At 46.9% G+C, this 19812-nt stretch overlaps 1 protein-coding gene across 1 annotated transcript in view; it reads left to right on the forward strand.

Moving 5' to 3' along the window:
- The first annotated feature begins 2927 nt into the window (after positions 1-2927).
- Positions 2928-19812, forward strand: part of LOC135826235 (sushi, von Willebrand factor type A, EGF and pentraxin domain-containing protein 1-like) — a 21944-nt gene continuing 5059 nt past the window's right edge. The window contains exons 1-4 of the mRNA XM_065338865.1: positions 2928-3167; positions 4854-4950; positions 13178-13354; positions 15011-15193. Coding sequence (XP_065194937.1) covers positions 4887-4950; positions 13178-13354; positions 15011-15193 — 424 coding nt within the window. The 5' untranslated portion in view covers positions 2928-3167; positions 4854-4886. The remainder of the gene's footprint in view (positions 3168-4853; positions 4951-13177; positions 13355-15010; positions 15194-19812) is intronic.

A 19812-nucleotide genomic window follows, 5' to 3' on the forward strand; every position in this document is an offset into this window, starting at 1 on the left:
ATGTGGAGAATTGTTCGTTTGTACCGGCAGTACTCTCCGCATCATGAGGTTTCAGCCGTGCCGCTTTTCTTTGTATAAACGTATTGCGAGTTTGCTATCTGAGAAGCATAATGAGCCATACTCAGTGGTCATGTCATGCATCCGTTTCGTTTTCTGAGAGCTTGCATTTCGTGTTTGCGTGGCTCGCACAGTCGGCATGACCGCCCTAGTGTGGGTTCGAATGATCAGTCCGCAACACTTGCAGTGGCAGCAGCGCATAATGAATAGATATTTTGCAATTGTCTTTGCTTTGCTTTTTCTCATCTGACATGTGTTACTTCCAGAAAAACTCCAAACAATTGTGAATGTTCGGTTTACGGTACATCACAGAACGTAGTAAGCGCCAGACGATACAATCATGTATACAGTTTGTAACGTCTTTTGCATACATGTAGCCACGGGAATAAAGCCTAATCATGTACAAAATGCACCTATACATGACGTCGTGGATGCACTTTCTCATTCAATAGACAATACCCGCGTTTGTGGTACTGTTCTGCAAATCACAGTCTAGTACTAAAACTAGTAAAAGGAAGGATTCTGTAGCTGTATCATATCCCGTCTGACAGTGACAGACACTATGGTTTTAGACTGAATGCCAGCCATCACCTTGATCATTCATTCATCATGCATTCAGCGTTGGGTACGCTTTGCAGTGCTAGTGCACTGTGAAGCTGTGTGAAAAGGCTATGAACAACAGGGCTATAATACTGTCGCGGACATGGACATCCAGTCGATTGACCGGGGCCGGCGCCCTCAGCGCGTACAGAACGTAAGTCGTTGCATGCAGACTTGCAGTGCACAATTTAATTATGTTGATCCTGGCCTGTGCGACCAGCAGCTAGCAGCGCATACATGCTACGGCTACATGGCCAGCGCCCTGTGGCAGCTAGACGTGCGACCGGATCTCCATGTCCACGGCAGAAGTAGCACTGTAGTTCTCTTTTTGAACAGCTGGGTGACACCATGACCAGAAATTGGCTTCCTTTTAGTGACACCTGTACCTTGACAGCAGCTGTAGCGGCCGTGGCAGGGCCAGGTGAAGCACCCCGCACATTTAGCGACCTCAAGTTCAGCGCCAACCAGGTGAGCGCGGCCGTTTCAGCGCTGTGAACGTAAGCGTCAAATCGTATAGCGCCAAATATTTCAGCGCCAGCAGCTAAGCACCGAATATCCACGATTAGTCCGAACCAGATACATGTACTGTATCTCCGCGCAAAATACATGTACGTCAGCCACATATCTCAGCGCTATGTATAATTTTGAGAGTCAATAAAAGACGGCTCATTAATTAAATTAATTAATTAATTAGTCAATTAAAGACGGTTGGAGTGCGCATCCAAGATGTGCTAGAGCTGTTAGCCAGTTAGTTGTAGAACGTCAGTACCGTCGGTCAGTGTCGTGCAACGTTACCGCATGATCTGATTGTTTAGTAACTGGTGATGTAAGTGGACAGTATAGCGTAACTTGTAGTTCCTTGGACTTTCTCTTTGTATTAATTATAGTCAATTTTAAAAGTTTTTATTATTAATTTTATAATACCCAACTTGTAAGACGAACTTAGAAGTTGCGACTTCCGCGGTAATAGTCATGAAGTTGATTGTAACTTGTAATAGTATTATTATTGTCATGTACACCGGAGGATGTACCCAGTGTGCTGACAGTGCTCAACACCACCGATGCAGAGCGTAATACAAAACAACGAGGACAATAAAGGCTTGTTTGCTGCTACTTCAAGTTTCTTGAAGTAGAAGCAAACTTCATTGTCCTGGTTGTTTTGTAATGTCATGTACATGTAATCTCCTGCCAAGTTAATAGTTCGTACAGACACTGCAGGAGTAGGTGAGGGTAAGCACCCTGCCATTCCGAAATACAACGCAGACATGGGCAATAAACTGGAGGCTCTGATGCAGCAAAACACGGAGCCAGTGGTTTCGCCTGGATAACATGGTACACTGGTCGGGTTTGCTGCAGAGTCATCTCTGTGGCGATCAGGCGAGTAGGACAACTGGTTTGTGTGTTTGTTTGTATACTTTATTTGAATTCGTTAATCCAAACGAGCACAAATACTCAATGACAAGGCAGCGAATATATTATTATGATACAGGGAAGGAGGGTTGGGGAGAAGATCAGGAGAACAAAGAGAGATTGACAGATATCTCAATGAAGAGCGAAGCGTTATCAAAACTACAAGTAAGCCAGCGAACAACAGTTCTGTAACCCACCTAATAAACTAAGTACTTTTTTTTCGGCGTGCAATGGACTGTCATTAAAGCAGAAACAGAAAAATGATATTAAGGGTTGAACCGTTCATGGACGGAATTTCAATGTGGCTCCTAGAATCCCCGTCTAGTAATACTAAGTGTTTCGCCAGCTGTACATGATTCTTGCCTGTGTACAGGAAAAGGTTCTCCTTGCAACTTTCCTGGCACACTGTACATGAACATGGCCGGTAATAAATGTGACTGTGCAACTGTATACATGCATATTGTTGCAATGACAGCATGAAACAAGGACACTGTGTTCGGAAACAGTGACCTTGCTACAACCTTCCGCGGTGTCCACCTTGTTTCGAGCTGTCAATCTACCAATATGCGTGAACTATAACAAGGTTGATCTAAGACTAGTTCTGAACTAGTATTGGGTTTTACATGTACTACGTATACAGTCATGTACTACATATTGGCTTCGCGCTGTACTTTATCGCGCTTACATTCTTCGCGCAGAACTTCCTCGAGCTGTAAACTACGGCGCTTTTTTCTTCGCGCTGATTCCTTGCGCAAATTCTGATCGCCCCTTACCGTATTTATGCGGAAGAAACTGAAGCGACAAGTCGCCAAACAGTTCACATGTATACGCTCAACGGGATTTTCATTTGTTTACGCACGTTGCTCCTGCTAGCATGGCAAGTGTCTGCTCAGAGCTAGAGGCGAGTGAAATTGAATGAAATTAGATATATTTCCAACGTCACACTGAGCACAACCCGCTGGAACATCGCAAGCGAACGGTCGACGGACGCTAAAGGAGTGGTTGCGGAGGAGAGATTTCCAGTGCTGTTATTTCAGCGTACTCTGCCAAACCTACTCGTCACTTGCGCTGAGATACTGCGTCGTGCGCTAATCCAAAAGGTATTGTTAGCGGGTTTCCCATGTATGATAATAACAATGATTCGAAGAGGATCGCATAAGAGAAAGAATGAGTAATTGAAGCGTGCTGGTGTGCTACTGACCGGACCGCCATGTGCCATAAGCAATAATACTAGCAGTTGCTTATGTACACTCTTCCGCATCCTTTACAGTCAATGAATGAAGTAAACCAAGCCCGTCTGCAGATATGCGCACGTTCTAGTAATAAAACTTAAGAGAGTACATGTATTTGAGAGTGGGGAAAGCACGTTGAAGACAGACCCTGATTACCACATCAGTTACCGTCTTGGAAAAGCTCAAGTCCAGAACCATGCACGTAATCGTTGCAGGTCTCTAACACCGACGCACACAGCACACGTGGAAGTGAATACGGTCCAGCGGATAATGCTGGCATTATTTTCGGCATTATGAGACTATCCATGGGAGTAGCAGTCTGCAAGCAGAGCATCATGGAGCACTAGCTTGAAGAAAAAAAAGAGAGCAGTGTGTGAAGTTTGAGTGGCACTACGAGTTGCACAGTGCACTAGTGGAGAATATCGGGAAATCTCTGGTTTTTCGCAACAACTGGCTACATACAGTCATGTGATCTAACCTTCATCGTGTCTGAAATGCGTGCAACTGGAACGCATTGTACGAGTTCATGACGTTGTGGACACGTAACACTTTTAGCACTTTGGCCGCTGTATGTAGCAACGCAGTCAGGTGCGTACCGGTAAACGTACAGTCACGTACACTCCTACAATTGTAGCCAAAGAAATCCAATCTACACTATAAGTCAAAAGCAGCACCAATACGGTGCTCGGATGGGTTTTTGGACAATGCAGGATGTACGGTATTGGATTGAAATTGCGAAATAGCACTTGTTTCAGTCTGAGTAGTAGTAGTAGTATTAATTATTTTACTAGGGAAATCCCCACAGACTGTGAGTCTTTTTACAGGGTACACTGAGTGTTGACTCATGGGTCAGATTCCTTTGGCCACGGCATAAAATACCAAACCCAAGCTATTCCACAAATCCGAAATGATTATTTGCACCGAGTAGGTGTTTTTTTTTTAGAAGTCATGGGGAGTCATGGAGGGGACATACGAAGAGGAGTGTTCTCGTTGTGCCTCAGGCTCTGGCGATAGCGCCTCCACAAGATGTAGCGATACTGAAGTAGACACTGATCCATTGATAAAGTTGGACCAGGATGAAGGAGCGGCAATGAATAGAAAGCGGAGCGCGTTGTAAAGAACTGCCTTTGCCGAGTCCATCCCAGGCCGGCAGGTTGGAAAAAACTAGAATTGCTCATGGACTGGGTACGAAGTCCACATGAGCTCTAAGCCGGGCGTGCTCGACTTTCCTTGTGAAGCAATCATCAGACAGTGGTTCGTCTATTGCAAACGTATGTTGCTGTGTGTTAGGGGGGGAGGGAGCATAAGCATGATTGTGATTGTGGATATGCATAATGTATTTGTGTATGTGTGTGTGGGGGGGGGGGTTGTGTGTGTATGTGTGTACGTCTGCATGATTGCGTGCGTTGATGTGTGCTTGTCCCAACCAATGCATGAACTAATGTTCTACTATATTTATTTGAGTCTTTTGGTGGTCTTGCTTGCCTGCTTGTATTTGTATGCGTTTTGTGATATGTGTTTGTCCTTCTCTATTGACTTTGGAATGCTCTGTAGGTCAACAAAACCTCCTGGATTGAGTACATCACTATGTTGCCTGTTGCTCTTCTCGTCGTTCTTATTACAACATGGACGTCCATTCCGGCATCTGCTGGTAAGAAAAGGACCAAAGCGTTATTTTCAAGCATTGTATTAAATTATTTATAGAAAAGAAAAAGTACCAAGGAACTGCAAGTAACGCTATAATGTCCACTAACACCACCAGCTACTAAACAATCAGCTCATGCGATAACATTGCACGACACTGACCGACGGCGCTGACGCTCTATCTTCAACTAACTGGCAAACAGCTCTAGCACATATTGGATGCGCACTCCAACAGCCTTCCAGAGATAAGCACAAGTTGAAAGTCTCAGCTGTGAAGGACATTGGCGGATGTTCATGCATGTCGATGATGATCCTGACAAGACCATTCGACAATACGGTCAAACCATGATTCAAGGACACAAAGCAACATTCCACACAACTTGTGTGGCTCAAAAAAGATGCGAAGATCAATAAAAGGTCAGGTTGTCAGATCCGGGCAATGTTACCGCACGAGCTGATTGTTTAGTAACTGGTGGAGTTAGCGGACATTTCAGCGTAACTTGTAGTTCCTTGGTCCTTTTTCTTTTACATAGATTAGTCCTTGGCTCTCCATCCAGTCCATTATTTGTTATACCGAAATAATGGGAAACAAAATGGCAAGCATTACTGGATGATGGCGAGGCTAGTAAGACAAGTGGAGATACTAGTCTTACTGCACTTCGACTTTGACTTTTATTCAGCCAAATATCAAAACATTATTTCGTTTGCTTATTACCGTTACCCGTCGTCTCACGTGGCTTCAGAATATGTTACGAGAGATAGGAGAGTCTCCAGCAGGCAGCGCATCCATCGTCAGGAAGTGGAAAGAGCAAACGGCATGGTCACGGGAGTCCTTGGTTGAGGTAAATGCTGAACGTTTGATTTGTCCCAACCAAGATTTCAGCACTTGATTCGCCACGATTTTTGCTTGCCAACTAACGTCTCCGCACTCCAGCGTTCTCCTGTCCGTGTCACGTCCCAGTACACAACGGAGAGGACTACTAATAAACAGTTCCCGGCACGACCAGCATTGAACACAGCACTTCTTTCACTTCGTGAATACAATAAGACAACTGAAAATGACACGATTCTGCTGTGAGCGACCTTCTCTCTCACGGAGCTGAGCAGAATGTGCGTCATCACCTGTAGTCGCCATGGAAACGCAATCAGAAAATCGGCGATATGGCAAGTTTGCAATATCGTACGGAGGTGAGAGATATATCATCGGAACCGATATGAAATTGTCTTTCATCTGAGCCCTACTTGAAAAATCGATGCACTTCCCCTTTAAGTGATGTCGACAATTTTCGCCTTTTTGGAAAGGCATGAGGAGGTCTCTAGAAACTAGGGTACCCCGTAAACAGAGCATGGGTCTGTGAGTACTGCCCTAGGGAAATATGAATTATATATTTAAAAAAATGCTTAACGGTCTCTGCTGGGATGACGACTATACCATAGCTCATTGGTTGGAGCATTGCTGGCTACAAATGAGGGTCCCCGGTTCTAGTCCTCGTGATGACAGTTATCTTGTTCTTCAGACTTTCCAGCTTACATCCTTTACCTCAAAACAGTGAAAGTAATTAAAAAATCATAATTTATAGAAAAGAAAAGACCAAGGAACTACAGGTTAGGCTATAATGTCCACTAACACCACAAGTTACTTGACAATCAGCTCATGCGATAGCATTGCACAAACCTGAATGACAGTGCCCAGGTTGTACAACTACTTGTAACTGGCTGTCATCTCTAGCCAGTCTTGGCTGTGCAATCCAACAGCCTTCCAACTTGGAAGGTTGTAAATTATATGAAAACATAGGCTGGGGAAAAATAATAATAGAGACAAGTTCTAGCCTTCAACTGCAAGAGGAACAAAAATTCATCATGAATTCCTTTTTTGAAGAGAAGTATGGCTCATCGATATGTGGGCTTTTTCTAGTCCCTTTCAATGCCACTGTAGACTGCATTCATGCACTCTGAGGCTGCGTTTACACGACAACGCATGGCCAGTTTTCCGTTTTCAGTCCCGCATTTATTTTTTCGTTTTTCGCACGTTCACACGATCAAAGCCGATCGGAGGTGGTCTCCGTTTGTATCGTTTTCAAGCGTCTACACGAGAGCAAATAATCCGCCAAAGTTTGTCATGTGCCAAGTGTTGCCGTGGAAGCACCAATCACACTCAAGTAATGTTTGAAAACAAGCACACGACAACACACTTCACATGACGATAATTGTAAAAACTTTTTGTTGGATTGTCGGATCCGTGTAAACGGCCGAAAACGAAACAAACGTGACGGAAAACGAGGCCAGCATACCGTTTCGACTGTTTACACATCCAAATTTATCTGGCACAACATGTCCGTTTTCAAATTCTTCCACCTTGGCCATCGTTTTGGTTTTCTTCCGTTTTGGTGTACAACGTTTACGTTTTGCTCCGTGTACCGCGTAAATGAACCATGGATCCGAACGGATTTCATTGCGTTTTCGTCCCCAGCGTTGTCGTGTAATTGCAGGCTTAGTGACACAGTCGACTTTCGTTGACCAGCAAACATGCAGTTCCCATTGCTGCTGTCGACTTCCGTCCACAGGCAGACTTCACCCAGTTTGGGTGTAACAGTTCCCTGTTAGCGCTAACCTTATCTGCCCTCTAGCTCTGTATCTTGCACCTTTCCCTATCCTGTCAGCAAGCGCGTTATCACCTTAGGGCACGAAGTGCCCTATATCAGTTGTGTTGCCTTGAGCAAGCATTGTCTTTTCCAAGAATACCTTCAAACGGTTACACTGGTAGCGGAGGATGGTTAACATGGTGTTCTTGGAGCTCGCCATTGTCGTGGCGATCCTTGTTCTTTCTGTGTTGCTATTCAGGTTGGCCAGCGAGGTCCGTGAAGCCAGTCGCCAAGTCAGCGCCTGTCTGAGCAACCGACAACAACCGCTCCCTGTGCCGCCCGCTCATTCGTCCGGGAAGCCTCGGCACGCTAAGGAGCTGCCGATCTTCGATGGCAAGCCCTCGCAGTTCAAAGAGTGGGCTTTCTCCATTGAGCTGGCGATTCGGTCACTGGGAATAACCGACTCATCGGTGATGGTGGATTACGCAGCGGGCTTCCTGAGCGGCAACGCCAAGCTATGGCTCATCGCATCGTTGGATACGGGTGTGGAGTTCTCGACGTGGCCAGCGCTGCGTGAAGCCCTCGCCAAGGTATACGGTCCGTTGCATCATCAAGAGCGGGTGCGACTGGATCTCTTCGCTGTCAGGCAGCACTCAAGCTTGGAGAGCTATGTCACCGAGTTCTCGCGCCTAAGCCTACAAGTGCCTGAGATCGACGAGCTGACCCGAGGACTGCTGTTCGTAAATGGACTGCACCCATCTGCCAAGACCCGGGTGCTGCGAGAGCACCCCACTGATCTGAGCCAAGCGATCAGGTCAGCGCAAACGGCGGACCAACAGCCGAACCCGATTCAGCACCCCACTGATCTGAGCCAAGCGATCAGGTCAGCGCAAACGGCGGACCAACAGCCGAACCCGATTCAGCACCGAAGTCAGCCCGTACGACCCCAAAGGCTAACACCGGAGGAGGGGCGTCACCTGAGTCGGCAGGGTGGATGCTTCGCTTGTCGGAAGCCAGGTCACCTAGCTCGGGATTGTCCCAGCAATCAACACCCAAACGCTGGTCGCCAGTGCAAAATGGCGTGCGCTCGCTGGCGACCAAGCGGAAAGCACCCAACGGTTACCCGGTTGACATACGCAACCGTTACAGCGTACTAGAGCTGGAAGAACCGACGCTGCAAGCTGATTCGGAAGATGTTGCCGAACAGGAATCCCATGTCAGCAACGTTGATATCGCACTACAGGACACGGAGCTTCCTTTGGAGCATGACCTTCTCCGTGTTGAGGGCAGGATCAACGGCCGCCGGGCAATTATGCTTATTGACTCGGGATCGACGCACGACTTCATATCGGAAGCTTTCGTGCAAAGAAACGGCCTTGTTACGGAGAGCAAGGACGAAACACTGAAGGTAACCCTGGCTGATGGCTCATCAACATCATCGGGACTGCAGAGGACCGGTCCGGTAAAGGTTATCGTGAAGGACTTCAGCGACACCCAATCTTTCACAGTTTTTCCGTTGAGCCGCTATGATGTTATCCTGGGCAAGCCATGGCTGACCAGACACAACCCGGATATCAACTTTCAGACCAACGAAGTCAAACTGAACGGAGAGCCGCTCGTTGCTAAACCCCCTTCCGGCCAAAATAGTGATACGGAGCGTCGAGAGTCGCCGCCAATTGAGAGCATGCTCATATCTGGTTCTCAGGCTCGCCGCGAGTTGAGGAAAGGCGCGCAGGGAATCCTGGCGTGGGTCAACGCTACTGACGACGAGGAGGAGGACAGCAAGCCATCAGCCGCCAGACAACACCCAGATCATCAAGAGCAGCTGGCTAACCTTCTGCGGCGGTACTCGGACATCTTTCCAGACGACCTGCCGACCGAGCTTCCGCCAGAGAGGGATGTCGACCATGAGATTGTGACTGAGGAGGGTGCCGTTTCTCCATCACGGGCTGCCTACCGTCTCCCCAAACCCGAGATGGACGAATTGCAAGCCCAGCTCACGGAACTCCTCCGCAAGGGCTTCATCGAACCCAGCAAGTCGCCATACGGTGCCCCAGTCTTTTTCGTTAAAAAGTCTGATGGCTCATTGCGCATGGTTTGTGATTGGCGGAATTTGAACAGGATCACCATCAAAAACAAAGCTTGCCTCCCAAACATTGATGACCTGTTTGATACCATTCAAGGTAGCTCATACTTCAGTAAGCTGGATTTACGCTCGGGATACAATCAGCTTAGGATCCGTCAGGAAGATGTACCTAAGACGGCTATCAATACTCCCTTCGGTCATTTCCAGTTCCGGGTCATGGGCTTTGGATTAACTAACGCCCCTGCCACGTTTCAGTCACTGATGAACAGTATTCTCCAACCGTACTTACGGCGGTTTGTGGTAGTTTTTCTGGATGATATTCTTATCTTCAGCAAATCCTGGCAAGATCATCTTGAACATATCCAGACAGTTCTTGAGACGCTCCGGAAAAATAGGCTATTCTGTAAGCAGTCGAAATGTGAGTTTGGTGTCAAGGATGTTCTGTTTCTAGGGCATCGCATCGACGGTGAATGTATCGCTCCAGATCCAAAGAAGCTTAAAGCAGTGAGGGAATGGCAGCCACCTGGGAGCCAGAAGAGAACTTGCTGGACGAGGCCGGTAGGCCGATAGTTGCTCTGAGGCGTTACAGGGCGTCCAGGGCATGTTAGTGACACTATGGTTACCGCGAAATGTTACTCGCTCAAATTCAATCGCACGTGTACCTTGAGAATTCCCACTTGATCCTTGTTGTGTTAAGCAATCCATTCCCCTCCTGTTTTAGATTTTCCCCATTTCCGTTATCTTCACTCGCCTGACTGTCCTTGGTTACCTTGCACGGTGCTTCAATTAGATGAGCGTTGTTGGGTTGACACGATTTCATTTTGATTATTCCCTTTCCACATATTCCTCGACTCCCTGGAGGCACCTGTGCCTCGCTTAGGAGGGAGGGATGGTGTAACAGTTCCCTGTTAGCGCTAACCTTATCTGCCCTCTAGCTCTGTATCTTGCACCTTTCCCTATCCTGTCAGCACGCGCGTTATCACCTTAGGGCACGAAGTGCCCTATATCAGTTGTGTTGCCTTGAGCAAGCAATGTCTTTTCCAAGAATACCTTCAAACGGTTACATTGGGCATCTATATTTGAATGGTGGATATATTTAGTAGAGGTAGAGGGCCATTGGCCCTGATAGAGGTCCATAACCATCAAAATACGCTGCCAAAAGTATGGGTTTCCTTTGAAAAACCCCGAACCAGCGTCTTTGCAAATGTGCAACCGATTTTAGCAGGGCGGCGTGGAATAAATTGGTTCTAACACACCTTGAGTGGTCAGCTGGCAGTGAAAGTGTTTAATTTGTAATCTTATGCGAAAAAAAAAATGTTCCATCAAGAAAGGCTCTAGACGGAGTTTTAGAAGGACAACATAATCATTGCCAACGTTCCACCATGTGGAAACTCGTTTCTTACACAACATGAAATAGACCTCTTTCAGAGACTTAGAACTTCTTTTTGGAACAAGATAAAACGCTTTTTTTGCAAATGAATGGTGGGTCTTTCCTGCTTCTTTTTGCCACCCAAGGTGATTTACGTATATAATGTTGACAGAGTACGAGGTCAATATAGGAAATAAAAGCGGAGTAAAAGACCGAGGCGAAGTCGAGGTCATTTCCGAGGTTTGTATTTCCTAAACTGACCAAGTATTAAATATTTATATTAATGTTAGGTACCTCCTCCCGTACCTTTTCTAGCTGGCCTGCATGCACTTGCAAACTCAACTTTTGCTCCGTTGGCCTGGGTAGCTACTTTCGCGCCCATATTTGCCATAGCTACCCAGGCCCTTTATCTTGCCGTTCAGACTTGATTTCTTTCTCTCTTTTCTGACTCTTCAATAATCAACATGTAGTCGTTTCGTTCTTCTTGGTCTCTTGTCCCGTCTCTAATGTCGTTCCACCAACCTACCTGCTCCTCTTGTAATGTCTGGATAATGTGTCGTCAGTCGTCCTTTTTCGTATTCAACATTGGCGCCCGATTATTGATCGACCCACGACCCTGAGATCATCCCATGCCCAGTCGTCCTCAACCGCCATTCGTATGTCAACCTCGTCTCGTCCATGTCCATCTCGTCTCGTCTCCAACCTCTTCTCGTCTATGTCAACCTTGTCTCGTCCATGTCAACCGCGTCTCTTCTTTGTCAATCTCGTCTCGTCCAAGTCATGCAGGTCAGCTACTTTCTTTATTTCTCTCTATTTTTCATCCATCCTTCGTAGTCAAATTTATTTTAGGTTTATTTTTTTGTTGTGATTATTGTAGTGTGTGTGCGCGCGGGTGTTCTTCATTAATATTAGGGGTCCGATCATGGTGAGCCACGCTCTCTTATTTATGTCGTATATTAAAGTGTAACTAGGCTGTATTAGCCGTGCAAAATACTAGTCATCAGAATACAATTCAAGTCGCTCGTCGAACTCCAATAGTTATTTTTTGTGCCATGTTTTTGAAGGGGCGTTTGGGCCCGTTGTTATTGGCAATGTACACACTATAAGTTGTACAAGAACGTTGACGGTTGTAATGATCTGTAGTGCATCTTTTAGTACACACTTTTGTGAGGCCCGCGCGTTGTGTGTGTGTTTTTTTGGTTGTGTTTTGTTTTTTCTTCTCTTCTTCCTCGGTCATTGTTCCTCTCTATTTTTCTCATCGTCTCATTATTTGCCGCGAGGTCGCGGTTCTTTTTTTCACTCAGGGGAGGTATGTTAGGTACCTCCTCCCGTACCTTTTCTAGCTGGCCTGCATGCACTTGCGTACTCACCTTTTGTTCCGTTGGCCTGGGTAGCTACTTATGCGCCCATATTTGCCATAGCTACCCAGGCCCTTTATCTTGCCGTTCAGACTTGATCTCTTTCTCTCTTTTCTCACTCTTCAATAATCACCATGTAGTCGTTTCGTTCGTCTTGGTCTCTTGTCCCGTCTCTAATAAATGTCGTCCCACCAGCTTACCTGTTCCCCTTGTAATGTCTGGATAATGTGTCGTCAGTCGTCATTTTTCGAATTCAACATTAAGTAAGAAGTTGATATTAGATTTATCACGACAAGCAGTCCGTTTTTCAAATTCCATAACCTCATAAATCCCGGTTTTAGGATTGCGAAACCGTTGGACCATGCACCACAAGGCACCGTTCAACAGCGCAACCCATAAGCAGTCAAATATAAGCAGTCAATATAGCCCTAAAGAGTGAAGTATGCAGGAATATTTGACTGCTTGGCTATAGCAATAATCAATGGGAGTCAATGCTATACGGGAGTGATAAAGCATGTTAACGTCGTTGACGGATAGTTTTCAATGTTTGACTGGCCGGTCGGATAAGAGTTTTAAAGGATCAGGTTTGGAGACAAAGCCCGGTTGCTGTCAGTTTAGAACATTGTTTGTGTGTGCGCTGTGTGTGTGTGTGTGTGCGCGCGCATGCGTGTGTGTGTGTGTGTGTGTGTGTGTGTGTGCATGTGTTCGTGCTTCCTTTTGTGTGTGTGTGTGTGTGCGTGTGTGATAATGTGTGCATGTGTATGTGTGTGCCTGTGTTTATGTGTGTGTGTGTGTGGGGGTGTTTGTGTGCATATGTCGAATCCACTGTTTCCAACCAGCCACATGTCCTCCAATACCATACCTCCCGAACGGATATTATACTACCAGTGATAGCAGTTTTACAAATGGTGGCACAGCGACTGCTTATTGTTTTCCAGGATACAGGTTAATTCGACCATCTTCAATCACTTGTAATGGCACTTGGCCTAGTGGTGGACCTCGTCCAACTTGTACATGTAAGTGGAACATAGTGTACTTGGTCTGATAGAATTATCTACATACACAGTGCTGCCTGGGATGGCAGTGCAATTGCTTTATCCATCGGCCATTGCATGTGAGCCATAAACAGCTCTTGGCATTGTCCAATGGTTTTCACGCTGATGAGGTTGTCCTCATTATGAGTGATAACCAGAATGCGGGCCCTGCATGGCATGTTTTTTTGTGGTGTAATTAACAGTGCGATTATGTGCAGCTCACAGGTACTAGCAAGTAGTTCGATTGCAATACGGCACTTCATATTTGCATACTCTGAAGTATGATAAATTTATGACTTCAATGTCAGTAATTCACCAAAGCTCTGATCGCCAGGTTTTGAAGAAGTTTTCACATGGAAAAATTAAGGAATTTAATTTCATCTATAATGTCACCAGCAGCTGTACTCACTCTATGTGAAGGATGGATTTACCATGACTCCTCACCCATGGTCTATAATTAAGAGACTGCTTCATTCTTTACAAATGGATACTTAGTCATAGTCTAGATTGGTTTCGGTACGGATCAAGTCTTCACACAATGTTCCGCAAATATCAGATTCAAACCTATTATTATTATTATTATTATTATTATTTCACCGTCCAATGGCAGAAGCCAATGCAAAGGAGGGGGCGTTAGCCAGCCATGGCAAGAGAAGAAAAAAAAAGAAAAAAAGAAAGAATGAAGGAAAGAAGATGATAATCGGAAGAAAATAATGCATCAGCGGGGTGAAATGTATCACTATGTTGACCATGGTGGAGAGCGGCGAGATAAGCTAGCAAAAGAGGCGAGCGAGCCTACAACGTGGCATGACATTTAACATGGTCTATGAACTGTCTAATATTGGATATTGTCTTCATTTCCATGGGCAGCTTGAGCCAATACGAGTATGCAGAGAAGATAGGAGATTTGGTAAACATAGTTGACAAAGCTCTGGGAAGTACTATGCCATTGCGAGTGTCCCGTGCGAAAGTAAACCAATTATACTTGGTGAGATGTTCAGGGACAATGTTCAGTTTAATACGATGGACCAGAACGCATGACTGTCTCTGCGACAGGATAGAGATGGGGCTGGTGGAGGCCAAACTATATAGATCAGTAGAGGGGATAAGAGTGGGTTTACGAAAAATAATTTTCAACACACGTTTATGATGTATTTCTAGTGTCACATTACATGTGATTGTGTGCATATATGTGCGTGTGTGTGTGTGTCCCATACGGTGCACTCAGACTCCTCTTGACCCTTCTTTCATTTTCCTGGGTGGTTACCAACAGCCAGTGCATGCCGGAGTATGTGATGTGATGTGTGTGCGGGAAAAAAATATGAAAAAGACCAAAAAGTAGGGATTCACTGGCAAGAAAAAGCCACTTCATAGCTGTGTGGTGTAGACTGGGCTGAAAAGTGGTGGTCAATTCTTCAGCCTTGCAAACTGTTGAATGGTGCAATCCCAGCACGAGCTGCTTTGGCTTCTGCTGTAGTATGGCTATCATCGCCTCTGGCGATGGGCGTCCAATGGTGTGCGTGTGTGTGTGTGTGTGTGTGTGTGTGTGTGTGTGTGCGTGAGTGTGTGTGTGTGTGTGCGTGCGTGCGTGCGTGCGCGCATGCGTGTGTGTGCATTGAATCAACTATTTCCAACTAGCAACTACATGTTCTGCAGCACCAACAATCGCTAACGGCTATCTTACTTTCAACAGTAGGGGTTTTATGGATGGAGGTTCAACAATTGCCAATTGTTTTCCAGGATACCAGTTGAATGGACCAGCTGCTATTACTTGTGCAAGTGGCCAGTGGCCTAGTAATGCTTCTCTTCCAACTTGTACACGTAAGTTGAATGAACTAGACCTGATACAATACATTATCTTCTTCATAGTCTTAACCCTTTCAGGATCACAGTGCATTTATAGCATCTGGGCGCTGTGATCCAGTGCATCAGTGCAATTGTGGAGACAACGGCAAAGATATTGTCATAAAATGAACTCGGATGAAGAGCCAAGGATTATTTGTAAAAAGTGAAAAGGACCAATGAACTACAAATTACGCTATAATGTCCGCTAACAGCACCAGTCACTCAGCAATCAGAAAACATTGCACGACACTGGCCGACTGTACTAAGGTTTTACAACTAGCTGGCTAGCCGCTCTAGCACATCTTGAGTGCGCACTCCAACAGTCTTCCAATATCCGGTATGCCAATTTCCGTTGGCTCTTGAAGGGACGGAAAGGGTTTTTTGGTCATGTTCACCTACCGAAGCACCATTGAAGGGGTGCACAAGATATATTCTGCAACAGTGAGAGTGACAATGTATGACAACAGAGTAATTTTGAAGAACTAGGGTGTGTCTACTTCTTGTGGAACTGATGAAGATAATACAAAAAAATTAATGATGGCAACATGAGAGAGTGTGCATGTCTTAGGTGGAGGTGTGACTACCCCCTTATCTAAATCGTCTCCCCATCTGAACCCGTTGATTATTAGCACTCTGCTGTAATGTGGTGTTATTGAAATAATGTACATGTGAGTACTGTTCTTGGGCAGTAATAGGTCAATAACGTGCAGCAGAGCTGGCACAAATACCCGCTGGAGCACATGGAGAAATGGACTCGGTTGGAGAGCCAAGGATAAATTTATAGAAAAGAATTTTAGCAATGTTATTGCATGAGCTGATTGTTTAGTAACTGGTGGTGTTAGTGGACATATTAGTGCGTTACTTGTAGTTCCTGAAAGGGCTAAGTGTGTACATGTGTGTATGCCTGTGTTTATGTGTGCGTGCGTGTTTGTGTGCATATTTCGAATCAACTGTTTCCAACCAGCCACATGTCCATCCACACCAAACCTCTCGAACGGATATTACATTACAAGTATTAGCATTTTTACAAGTGGTGGCCTAGCGATTGCTAATTGTTTTCCAGGTTACCAGAGAAATGGACCATTGGTAATCACTTGAAATTTTTTTCTACAAAATCCACATATCTCCAGATACAGGGGTGAATGATGGAGTGTGGTGGTGGGGCCCATTAATCTCCGCCGACCTGAGGTCTCGGCCTCATAGCTCCATGGACGCACCAAAGGGAGAGTGGGTAGGGAGGATTAAATTGAAAAAGAAAACAGAAGAAAGAAAATGGAAAGTTTGTACTGCTCAGTGAGCAAAAGAATAAGTTGAGTATTGATGTGAACGCTGTAAGACTTTTAAATTCAAGAGGAGACTGTCTGTGAGGAGAGATTACATGTATGACCAAGCAGGGTAGGACACTGTACCCTCTTACTCGTGTATGCTATGAGTGGCCCAGTGCCAGTTCGTTCTGAGGAGGTGGTGGTAAGCTGCTGTCTTGAACTTTTGGATGTTCTTTGGGCGAAAAGGGTGGGAATGACAGTGGAAGGCAGCTGGTTCCAAATTGGGATGATGGAGTGGGGAAAGGCTCGGCTCACATTCTTCCGGGAATTGGCCGGAAGAACATTCTGTAACTGATGGGGATGCACGGTGGACAGTCGTACAGCCTGGCGGGTGAGGCGTGTGGTCCTGGGTTGGTGTGTCGGGGGTGGAGCCATTCTCGAGAGAAGAGAGGGAGAATTATCGCAAAGGGCTTTATACAGGAGGCAGAGGGCAGCGATGGTGCGGCGAATTATGAGGCTAGGAAGCCAGCATTGCGGATGTATTGCCTTGATGGCTCGCTCCTGCACCCAGTCCAGCCGATTCAAGTGGGAAGGAGCTGCCAACATCCAGACAATTGGGCAGTACTCCATAACCGGCCGGACAAAGGCTTTGTAGGCTCGATGCCTGTCGGGAATAGTCAGCAAGTGAAATGCCTTGCGCAAGGCTCCAAGTCTCTGCGTTGCTCGGACTACAACAGTTCGGATATGCTGGCTGAATTTTAGCTGATGGTCAAACGTGACGCCGAGTACTTTGAGGGAGGGCTGCTCCTCGACAGGAGTTCCATTGAAGACAATGGGGGATATTGGCCAGTCCCGAAGATGGTGGGAAATTGTAAGGGCCTGAGATTTGGCTGGCTGGAACTGCACTTTCCAATCCAAGCCCCAACTGGATACTAGGTCAACAGCAGCCTGGAGTACTCTAGCGTTGTCAGGAACAGCAGTGAGAGTTGCAATTTCGGCGTATAGGGTTGTGTCGTCGGCGAATGAGGCAAGGCTGGAGCCGATTAGGAGGTGGTCTTCAAGGTCTTTCACGTAGACCAAGAATAAGGTAGGGCCCAGGATACTGCCCTGTAGCACCCCAGCCTTAACTGAGCGTCTGGCTGATGTCTGGCCGGAGATGAGGACTTGAAGTGTGCGGTTGCAGAGGTAGTGTTGGAGCCACCGATGCAGGTCTCCCGAGATGCCATACACTCTAGCCTTGTGCAACACACCTGTGTGAGACACCCGGTCAAATGCTCCAGCAATGTCAATGGCCAGCACTCGAGAATATCCTTTAACTCCTGCGGTGTGCACCCACTGGTGGTGGAGAGCAGTCAGCAGATCTGCTACGGAAGCCAAATTGCCGTTCTTACAGGACGTGATTCGTCTCCATGAAGTTGCTCATTGCCCTGTTGACTATGGTCTCCATGACCTTGGAGAGGACGCTCAGTAACGACACTGGTCGATAGTTTGATGGCGACGATGTAGACTTGCGCTTGTGGACTGGAACCACGTTTGCAGCCTTCCAATGTTGCGGCTGGATGCCGGAGCAAAGATAGCTTGTAAATAGTTTTGAAAGCGGTCGTGCCAATTCTGTAGAGCAAGCTTTCAAGACGCGGGCAGGTATCCCATCTGGACCAGTGGCCTTGGTGGGGTAGAGCTGGCGGAGAGTTCGCTCGACTGTGGTCTCGCGAAACCGGACGGTGCAGAGGTTGCGGTCAGTATGGGGTCGGACATGAGGAAATGGAGTGGATAGGTCGTCTGCCCCTAGACTGCATTTGTTGGCGAAGTGTTCGTCCATGCACTCTGCTTTGCTGCGGTTGGTGTCGTGCTCCGTGCCATCGGTGCTGCGGAGAGTAGGTATGGATGGGCTGTTTCCGTCGCCAGAGGCCTTCTTGATGGTTCGCCACCATTCACCAGATGCCATACACCCAGAGGCGAACTTCTGCGCCAAGCTTGCTGTGAATGCCTGCTTGGAAGTTTCCAGGCAATGGTTAGCTGAGTGCTTGGCGACATTGTAACGGGCTTGCAGCTGGGCACTTGACCAGTCGGCGCAGAGTCTCCTCCATGCTTATTGTTTCTGTGCTACAGCCTCCGTGCATTCCGGTGTCCACCAAGAGGGGTTAGATGGTTTCATTCACAACTGCTTAGATGGCATGTATCGGCGCATTCTTTCCAGAATATTCTGGGTCAAGTGCATACACATTGCATCAGGATCATCACTGACGGTGGACTGCCAATCTGTTGTTCTAAAGAATTGGCGGAGTCTGTCCCAGTCTGCGCGTTGGTAACGCCAGACAGTTCTGGTCACTGGTGGTTCCTCTGTCGTGCTTACATGAAAGTCAGCTAGGACACAGGCATGGTCAGAGTTTCCCAGAGGTGCTAAGGTATTGACTATCGCATCTCCCGGTAGGTCAGTCATTATTAAGTCGAGTGGGTTAAGGCCCCTGGTGGGCTCATGCACGTGCTGCTCCAAGCAGTGAAAAGCACACATGTCTTCAGTGTACACACCTGCATGAGTTGTCTTGGTGCTGCCGAGGCAATCCACGTTGTGTACGTTAAAATCTCCAGCCAATACCACATATTGACAAGGTTTACGGGCCAGGTCTATGCCAGCACTGATGGCTTCAAGGGCACTGATGTCATTGTCGTGGCAGGAGCCAGAGCGATATGCAGCACACACAGCCACTGACTTCTTATCCACAGTTCTGACACCCAGCCATGTTAGCTCCTCATTACCGACCTGAATGTCATCGAGTTCCCGGAGGGCCAGACTGGCTTTAACCCAAACCGCAACTCCTCCTCCATGAGCTGTTCGATCCTTCCGCAGTGGGAGTAGTAGCCAGGCAAGGACAGTTCGGAATCAGTAGCCTTCTCAGGGGTTACCTTGCTCTCTGTGACAATGGCAATGTCAGGTTGGTGAATGTGTACAGCATGGTGAAAGTCACCCAGTTTACTCAGTAGTCCAAATGTGTTTGTCAGTAGGATCCGAAAGGATCTAATTGGAGCTTTGAGCTTGAGTGTCGGAGGACTCGGAGAGAGCGTCACTGTGTGAGCCGGACAAGTTGTCCCCCTTCGGACGCTCACGGTGGCGCCAAACCCGCACGTACAGTGGGCGAGGCCTAAAGTTTGGAGCAGTGGCGATTTCACGATCAGTCTCATCGATCATCAAGCGGGCAGACACTTTCCCATCTTCTGTGGTGCGTATGCTGCACTGGTGAACCTTCACCGGCTTGTTCACTGCTGCAGAGTGTTGCTCAGTGAATTCCTTGACACTTTCTTCACTGCTATTTTGATCGACAAGTGGATGCT

This window comes from Sycon ciliatum, chromosome 10 (genome assembly GCF_964019385.1).
Source record: "Sycon ciliatum chromosome 10, ocSycCili1.1, whole genome shotgun sequence".
NCBI lineage: Eukaryota > Metazoa > Porifera > Calcarea > Leucosolenida > Sycettidae > Sycon > Sycon ciliatum.